The sequence below is a fragment of the Rhododendron vialii genome, chromosome 4a (genome assembly GCF_030253575.1).
Source record: "Rhododendron vialii isolate Sample 1 chromosome 4a, ASM3025357v1".
Taxonomy (NCBI): Eukaryota; Viridiplantae; Streptophyta; class Magnoliopsida; order Ericales; family Ericaceae; genus Rhododendron; species Rhododendron vialii.
In genome coordinates this window covers 35,400,963-35,409,511 of record NC_080560.1, presented here as the reverse complement: position 1 = coordinate 35,409,511, position 8,549 = coordinate 35,400,963, and the positions used below count along the sequence as shown (strand labels likewise).

At 39.9% G+C, this 8,549-nt stretch overlaps 3 protein-coding genes across 3 annotated transcripts; all 3 read right to left on the bottom strand.

Annotated features, from left to right (window-relative positions):
* Window positions 1-891: 891 nt before the first annotated feature.
* LOC131322165 (uncharacterized) lies at window positions 892-5,521 on the bottom strand. Its single transcript, XM_058353401.1, has 3 exons — window positions 5,392-5,521; window positions 2,042-2,965; window positions 892-1,412 (listed from the first exon to the last, which is right to left on the bottom strand). Exons 2-3 carry the CDS (start codon window positions 2,751-2,753, stop codon window positions 1,279-1,281), a joined length of 846 nt encoding a protein of 281 aa, XP_058209384.1. The 5' UTR covers window positions 2,754-2,965; window positions 5,392-5,521; the 3' UTR covers window positions 892-1,278.
* On the bottom strand, window positions 2,811-4,214 carry LOC131323950 (putative disease resistance RPP13-like protein 1). The gene is made up of 2 exons (XM_058355783.1): window positions 3,020-4,214; window positions 2,811-2,965 (listed from the first exon to the last, which is right to left on the bottom strand). The coding sequence occupies exons 1-2, from the start codon at window positions 4,212-4,214 to the stop codon at window positions 2,811-2,813; spliced, it is 1,350 nt and encodes a 449-aa protein (XP_058211766.1).
* Window positions 4,216-8,331, bottom strand: LOC131323949 (putative disease resistance protein RGA3). The gene is made up of 3 exons (XM_058355782.1): window positions 8,102-8,331; window positions 7,695-7,776; window positions 4,216-5,823 (listed from the first exon to the last, which is right to left on the bottom strand). The coding sequence occupies exons 1-3, from the start codon at window positions 8,329-8,331 to the stop codon at window positions 4,216-4,218; spliced, it is 1,920 nt and encodes a 639-aa protein (XP_058211765.1).
* Window positions 8,332-8,549: the final 218 nt, after the last annotated feature.

Below are 8,549 nucleotides of genomic sequence, written 5' to 3'. Positions count from 1 at the left end.
AGTACTCCGTTTTCAATATTGGTCTTATTGCAAAGAGAATGTGAATATATTTTAAATGATACCAACTTTATTAAAAATAAATACACATACTCATTTGATGACTAAAATGAGATTTGATAAAGGTGATAGTGAAATCAATGGATTGAATTAATTATTTTTTCCTTCAAATTTTAGAGTATATGTTGGAGACGCCCTGGGTGAGCGACTAATCCGTTAGAGGCTTAGAGCTGTTCGACCCAAACCGAATCGACCGTCTGCGGTCGGTTTTTCCATGTTGAACGATTGGAATCGCGTGATCGGATTCGGAAATCAGAAAAATATTTCCATGTTGAACGATCGCGGAATCGTGTGATCAGATTCAGAAATCAAAAAATTACTTGTGGGTCTAAAAAATCAAGACTTAATTCCCATTAAACAGGAACTCAATTTTTATTTACCTCTAAGGACAACCTCATATGAACATTACCCTTTTACCCTTAATTAAATATAATTTCACACTTTATTATCTTTTTAAAGTTTTCATCACCCCCTCTCATCTCCACCTCACAACCACTTTCGACCGGCGACCACTCCGGCCGGTGACTTTTTCCGGCGAAATTTCACTACTTCAAAAAATTAGTGAAATTCACTACTTCTCAAATTTCACTAATTTCAACGACCACTCCGGCCGGTTACTTTTTCTGGCGAAATTTCACTACAAAAAATTAGTGAAATTCACTAGCTTTCAAAATCGTAAATTTCACTGACTTTGAGTCGTGAATTTTACTAACTTGGAACTCATGAATTTCACTAGATTTCGAACTCGTGAATTTCACTAACTTTGAGCGCAAGTGGGACCAAAAAATCAAGCCGGCCAACTGCAGGGCTAGAAAAAAACATAGAGGAGAAATGTAGGAGAAGCTTAAAGTTTTCTTTTGATCCAGCATAGAGCTATCGAGAAGAGTAAATGTAGTGCTTGTACTAGACAAAGCAAACCATGAAAACCAATGAAGGACAGCAACTAAAGGATTTTTCTGTGGCAAGGCAAACAGCGTGATTGACTATCCAGAGTCAAGCACCGTAATCAGATCCAAATTTGATTGTCCAGAGTCAGCTGTAATGCTATTCGATCACTTGCCCCATTAGTGGGAGGTTAGACATTGAAGTCCTGGACCAAAACCTTCACTTTAAGCCACCTTTACAAAACTCGTTTCCGATCAACTTCCAGCTGAGCAAACAACCGCTGACGTTGCAAGACTATCATCTCTGGGCAAATAGTTAGGCAGAAAGGACAAAGTGCTAAAAAATTTCAACCAAATCTGCACAAAATTCAGGGCTAAAGAAAAACTTCGTGAACTTTTTTGAATGAGACTTTTGAGAACCTAAATGATGCCGTGAATTCCACATATCTAGCATATTGCATCCCAAACATTCTGCAAAATAGAAAAAAAATGCTTAAGAAATGGTTCAAACCAGAAGCAAAGAAGGAGCACATTTTGTTTGTTGCCTAGTCATAGAGATTATGCAAAGAGGTACTATTGCAATGTAATTTCATACTTGCCATCGTCCATTGGACCTTCTACTCTGAGTGCTATGTACAGAAGACATGTTATTGAGTCCAGTTCACTTCAAGGATTTAAGGAGTAAAGCAGACTACCATTCACATACCTTTTTTTCCAAGGAGTTATTCGCGTGGTGTCACAACCACTGTTCTTCCGTCATCACCAGATGTCTCATAAATAAAACAGCTGGATGTGAAATATCAATAAGTTTATTGAACAAATTATTCACATTGACCAGAGATATTAATTAGAAACTGCAAACTAAAGGAAACGCAGAAAGTGAGGGGTTACATGGTTGGCAAGTGACTTTTAATGGTTTATCACTTCATCTCCATGGAAAACAAGTATCTGAAAGCCCAATACATCATGCCAAAGAAGTTAGGTTAGATGACACTTCTATGTATTCTCCACATATGCAGCCGGAAAATATCACAGATAGATACACAAAAATGAGAGAGAGAGAGAGAGAGGTTATAAAAATGAGCCATTGGACAAGTTACCGCGTATTTCAAGCGATGGAATATGGGCAATCTTCGACAACTCTTCTCCCCTTTCTTCTTCACATCTTTTCTTTAGAAGTGGACAACGGAATATAGCCAGAGATTGTAAATTCTTGAGAAGTCGAAATGTTTCCAGTGAGGGCAACCTCGTCAGATTCATGCACAACCTGAGCGTCAATGATTCAAGAGATGAAAAGTTACCCAACCACTCTGGTAGAGCTTCCAACCCATTGAAATCACTAATTTCCAGCTTTCGTAAGGAAGTGAGGTGCCGAAGTTGATCGGGAAGGAACTTGAGCTTTGGCCATCCCTCTAAAGATAGAGATTCTAGGAACATGAATGGGTAATGTTGCGGGTCTTGAGTTTTGACCATCTCAACCTCTGGCCAGGGGAAATAATCAAGCTCCTCTGAGAAGGGACCTATAATCAACGTTGAAAAGCAGGTCAAACAGAATTGTGCCTCCTCCCAACACCTCTCCCATCGTGAGTTACACCTTCTCAATTTCAGCTCCTGAAGGGACATGAGGTTGCGCAATTCATCTGGGTTAGCCTCCGTTAAATTGGAACACCAACATATTTGTAATCTTAAAAGGGTTGGTCGTAGCAACCCCTTTGGCAAGCATCTCAACTCATAGCACGATTCAACTGAAAGCTCTCGAAGGGACCTTAAGCAGCTGTTGAATTCCGCTCCTGTTTCTTCGCCTATGTACATCAGATTAGGGCACAGTCTTATTGTTAAAAGCTCAAGGGAAGCTAGGTTTAGTAGTTGCTATGGTAAATAACACAACTCCTTGAATTCCGCTATTACCAGATGTCTTAGGAACTTGCTGGTCTTTTCCAGCACATTTTCAATTAGAGTATCAATATTTTCCGCATTCTGATGTACCACTATGGTCGAACAGGGTCTGTACACCCTTCCCAAACCTGAAAAATAATCGTTTGAAACAATATGTAAATCGTGAATGCATAACAGATTACCTGGAATGGTAATCAAGTTAGGGCATTTAGAGATATACAACTCCTCGAGACGAGGAAAGAACTCCATCATACTCGTGGTTGCAGGAGGCAATGACGATACATCTGACCACTCTTTTAGCTTCTGCATACCATGAATAGTGAGTTTCCTCAATGCCGGAAATACTATTTGTGTTGGTGCAGCCACAGTAGTGCTTCTACCAGCGACAGTTCGTTCATCAAATCCATAGAAATCAGGACCAATGATTTCCACATTATCTAATCCAACCATTTCAACAACTTCAAGGTGCGGAAGGTGTCCAAGTATTGGGATATCATCACAAAACTTGCAGCGAATTAGTTCGATTGTCACCAAATTTTGAAGCAACTGATCATCTCTGCTCCTCATCCATGATGCCAATCTTTGTCCTCCGAAATCTTTAACCATTAAACGCCTAAGATTCTTGTGAGGTTTGAGTCCTTCCAAGACATCACTGCAGTTAATGTTGGAGTCTTCATAGTCCGCATCCCAATGAAATCTCAACTCTGTAATTTTTGTTTTTCCGAACATGTTGGCTTCATTTGCTTCTTCCTGGTCTTTCACGTGCTGGAGATCGTAAACACTTAATCTACCTCGTAGCTTGCTTAAACTTCCCAACTCTTCAATTTTACGGCCTTGATCCTTACCCACAGAAAAGAATGGTAATGTTTGCAAAGAAGTCAAACGCCCTATCATGGTTGGAGTCATTTTCCTACTATTTTCTGTATATTCCACACAAAGATGTCTCAAGCTAACCAAGTTATGGAATTCTATTTGAACCTCTTCTAAAATATTTGAAGATGGTGGTAGTTTCAATGTTTCTAAATTGTAGAGCTTGGTGATAGAATTTGGCACTTTTTCAAAAGAAGACTTTGAGAGGTCAAGATATTTTAGGTGTATGAACTTGCATATAGAACTTGATAACTCTTTCACACCAGATTTAACTATTGTCAAGGCACGAATAGATTTGAGATCTTCAATATTTTTGGGAAGATCTCCAGTTAAGAATAGGGTTCTCAGTTTCCCAATATTTTCATCTGAAATTTCTAACCTTCTTTCTTCCTTGAGACACAATGAAAGATGTTGAACCTCGGGACGGTTCTTAAGCTCGCGAGTTTTCAAAGTCAAACAACTACCCTCTGAGACATCTAGAGCAAGATCGTGTACAAGATCATGCATCTCAAGCAATAATATCGTTGTTCTCATCCAAGAGAACATCTTGAAATAGTGAATTGCGCAACAAGATATTAAAATAGTCGTTGCCTACGTCTTCCATCTCCAAATTCCCTTCTGAAAGAGACTGAAGATAACCTAGACCAGCCCAAAGCTGAATCAAGTTATCCTTGTCTATTAATTGGTCCTTTTGAAAAATAGAACAATAAGCAAAACATTGTTTCAAACTTGGGGAGGGTAAGTGCTGGAAACTAAGCCTTAATGCAGGAAGAATTTCACCCTTACGTCTCCATGTTTCACTCTTCTCAATTTCCTCCCATTCGGTTGGAGATTTCTTGTCGTACAATAAACCTCCTAACGATTTTATAGCCAAGGGCACACCCTTACACTTTTCTACCATTTTCCGACCAATATCTGCCAAAGCTTTAGTTTCTATTGGTCCTCCACTTGCAAATGCATTTTTCCTAAACAAGGTCCAACTATCTCCGTGTGACAATTCAGGCAACTGATGGGTGAGAGGTTGGAGCTCCCGCATCGCTGAGATCACATCCATATTACGGGTAGTAACTAAAATTTTGCTTTCCTTGGAGCCACCTATACCCATCAAATTACTTTTCATGTCTTCCCACATTTTTGGAATCTCATTCCAAACATCGTCTAACACGAGTAAGTATTTTTTTCCATTCAGTTTTTCTCCAAGCTTTCTTACTGAACCTTCTATGTTTGACATCTCAAATTTCTCCCCAAAAAGAGATTGTACCATCTCATTCAATAACCTTTGAACCTTGAAATCATTAGATACACAAATCCACATTTTGTTATCACCAAAATACTCCACAACCTTTCTATCTTGGTAAACTAACTGTGCTAGTGTGGTCTTTCCAAGCCCAGGCAATCCTACAATAGCAATGAAAGATAAATCATCTTTAGAGCCAAGTAACATGCTTCTTACTACTCCGACATCACCATCCCTCCCCACACAACGTGATTCGTCTACAAAAGGTGTAGTTGGCCTATGCTCACTAGGCGGAACAGAAGCACTCATGACTTGCTCCGCAGGTCTAAGACCCATATTATTTGTTTCTTTACCAATTTCGTCCAATAACGAATTGATATCTTTCACCCTATTAGCCATCTTGAACCGAAATGCCAGTGGATTAGAGGGCGAGAAGAAGTGGCGTACCTTGTCCCTCTTCCGGTTTCCGACCTCCAACTTCTTTCGAAGAGCTTCATACGCAAACTCACCCAGCACATTCTCCATATCGCAGGTCACCGACTTGAGACTTTTCAGCCACTTTTTCAGGGCTTCTGATGGTATTCTCCCTCTCTCAGCATCACGGAGAAGAGCTTGAATGTTCTCCAATCTTCTTTGGAGCTTTCTGAGGTCTTCTTCGAAACCCCTTGCGAGGTTAATCTGCTGGGTTACAAGTGGAATCAAGCCACCCAGGATTGTCTGAGCAGCAGGGATCAGGATGGCAGCTGCAGAACTTGCAGCCATGTTTTTTTTCCGTCTAAAAACTGAATTGGGGCTGAACAGAAACGATTTGGTGGAAAAATCAGCAACAGAGAAGACAAAGAGATCAAAGGGAGTAGTGCTCACCACAAATATGTGATCCTGGTTGTAGTAGTTGGCAACGACCAACACCTCAATCGCATCAACAATAGGGAAAAGGGGCGACTATTCGCAGCTTCATATTTTCTTTCCTAGTCTACTACATTTCGGTAAATAGTTGTTGAAAATCATACATAATATTTCGGTAAATAAATATTGAAAATGAGATTATATTTCGGTAACTACATGTCGAAAATATGTTCAACCTTGGATAAACAACTGCCGAATATACACATTTTCGATAAATAGCTGTTGAAAAAAATATTATACTTCGGTAATTGTATGCTGAAAACGTATATTAATTTCGGTAACTAACTGTCGAGTATAATTAAAAAAATTTAATGAGAGAAAATACGGGGCTGCGAATAGTCCGTCCCTATGGAAAATTTCAAAATATTTCCGAAGCTTTGCACTAATTAAATGTCTAATATACTCCCCAAACTACGCTAAATGTCTAATGTACTCTCAAATTAAGCTTACGTTATTCAATTAATCCCTGCCGTCAAGGGCGGAACCAGTATGAGGCTATGGTGGGCTATAGCCCAGGTAGGGATGGCAACGGGGCGGATCGGAGGTGGATATTGCAATATCCGAATCCGAACCCTCCACCCGCCCTCCGAATCCGCCCCGAACTCCGAACGGATTATATTTTTGTCCTCCATCCCCGATCCGAACGGGGAACGGATATCCGAATCCAAATTTGGAAAAAAAAAAAAAACAGATTAGAACTCGATAAAAAAAAAACTCAGATTGAAAAAAAATAAAAAAAAATAAAAGCAACATGGAGAGGGAGTCTCGCTGCTGCGTTCCTGAGGGGAGATTGCCGCATCTCTCCGTTGCCGGAGAGTTTTTTTTTTTAGAGAGAGGGAGGCGGGTTGGGGAGGAGAGAAAAGGGGGAGAAGTCATGGGCGAGGAGGGTTGTGTGAAGTGAAGTCGATTAGGTAGGAGACTGACTATTGACTAACCCAAAAATAAAAGGTATTTATATAGTCGGATATTCGGGGCGGATCGGATATCGGATTCGGGGCGGATCGGATCGGAGGCAGACTTACCTCCGAATCCGATCCAATCTCCGAATTTTTTTTGAAAAATAAATCCGTATCCGCCCCGATATCCGAAAAATCCTATCCGTTCGGGACGGATAACGGATCGGATACGGACGGATCGGCCGAGATGACCATCCCTAAGCCCAGGTGCCTTTGGAAAAACCAAAAAAAATAATAATAATTTATATGTCAAAGTTTAACCTAAATAATTGTAGTCCAACCTATTTTTTCTTTTAGCCCAACCCCTCACACTAACCGATTTTCTTTTGCTTTTGTTAAATGCAGAGTAATGGCTAGTGTACTTAGATTTTTATTGATTTAGTTGATGCAGAACACTGGTTGGTGTGCTTAAATTTAAAAATGTTGGCTCTTACAATTTTACTATTTTAAGTTTAAATTATAACGGTACCAAAAAAAAAACTGAAGTGGTTTTTGAAATTTGATGGTGTCCAAGAGTTTTCACGGGAGTGTTTTTTAATTTTTATATTGTGCATAAAGACATCACTACATTAACTATTAAGAAATAGATATCTGATGTACTTATTCGTTACAATATGGACATTCACAATATGCGAGGTCAAGCATATGATGCTGCTACACTGTTTTGTCCACTGAAAAAAATTTAGGTTAGCCAAGGGCATAATTAATTTCTGGTTCCGCCCTTGCCTGCCGTCCACGTCTGTCAAAATGAATTGAAAATGAAAAATGGTGGCATGGACATTAACCGTGATGCCCGACTGTTAAGAGGTCTTATTATTTGCCTTTGACATGGGCCACATGGCACAAGCTAAGGCCTTCCAACTGCATCAGCAGATAGAATCACTTCACCCTTTCAAAGCTGCTACGAAAATCGACGGTGGGAACCAACTGCCACGCATGGCCATTCCGGGTTCCACACGGATAATCTAAGCTGTTCAATAATTAAAAATAAATAAAATCGAGTGGGCAATGAGCTCAATCCGGGTCCTACACGGATAATCCGAATCATTCAATAAATTTTTTGATAGGATTCAATCTTCTATTTTTTTATTCACATTTCGGATCTTGAAATCTGAACTTAAAAATGAAATATTATATTGAGCACCTATGTATATTAGATTGAACTGATTTTTCACAAGTTCACTCAATTTTTTTTAAAAAAAATTATTGAATGGCTCGAATCATCCGTGCGGGGCCCGAAGTGGACCATGCGTGGCCATGGTTTCCTTAGTATTTTCGTTACCATTTTCCCTCACCTGAAACCCCAGTTATCGCGATAAACCACTCCTATGGCGGAGTGTTTCGTTTCGGCGTTATCCGAATCTGAGGCTACAAGAACCCTCTCAACACTCACGTGGACAACAACTCTTAGATTGGAAGTCTTTGCAATAGGTAAGAAGATCAGCCACACTGTGGCGGCGGTCGGAGCCGTCAATAGTGGAGCCACCAATCTCGGTATCCAATAATTGGTCCTACCTAAACCCATTATAAGGATCCACACCAGATTCAACAACCCATCTGTTAAAGGTGGATATGTAACTGTCCGTTTGGATGGAGGATTTGTTTTGGGTGGATATAGAATGAGGGAGGATTTAAAGGTGGATATGTAATGAGGGGTAATATGTTAAGAAGGGTGACCCCATCTCTTAAGAATGGTGGATTTGTAATGAGGTGTTTGAAAGATTTTTTGAAAAGAAAAATATG

Bases quoted from the DNA above. Each gene is read 5' to 3' on its own strand.
- LOC131322165 (XM_058353401.1), bottom strand. From the start codon at position 2,753: ATGTACATAGGCGAAGAAACAGGAGCGGAATTCAACAGCTGCTTAAGG. The intron at 1,413-2,041 runs GTAACTTGTCCA...TCTATTTTGCAG, and splicing joins TCCATCGCTTGAAATACGCG to AATGTTTGGGATGCAATATG.
- LOC131323950 (XM_058355783.1), bottom strand. From the start codon at position 4,214: ATGCATGATCTTGTACACGATCTTGCTCTAGATGTCTCAGAGGGTAGT. The intron at 2,966-3,019 runs GTAATCTGTTAT...ATTATTTTTCAG, and splicing joins TAACTTGATTACCATTCCAG to GTTTGGGAAGGGTGTACAGA.
- LOC131323949 (XM_058355782.1), bottom strand. From the start codon at position 8,331: ATGGGTTTAGGTAGGACCAATTATTGGATACCGAGATTGGTGGCTCCA. The intron at 7,777-8,101 runs GTGAGGGAAAAT...ATTATTGAACAG, and splicing joins CGCGATAACTGGGGTTTCAG to CTTAGATTATCCGTGTGGAA. The intron at 5,824-7,694 runs GTGAAGTGATTC...TACTACAACCAG, and splicing joins TTCGTAGCAGCTTTGAAAGG to GATCACATATTTGTGGTGAG.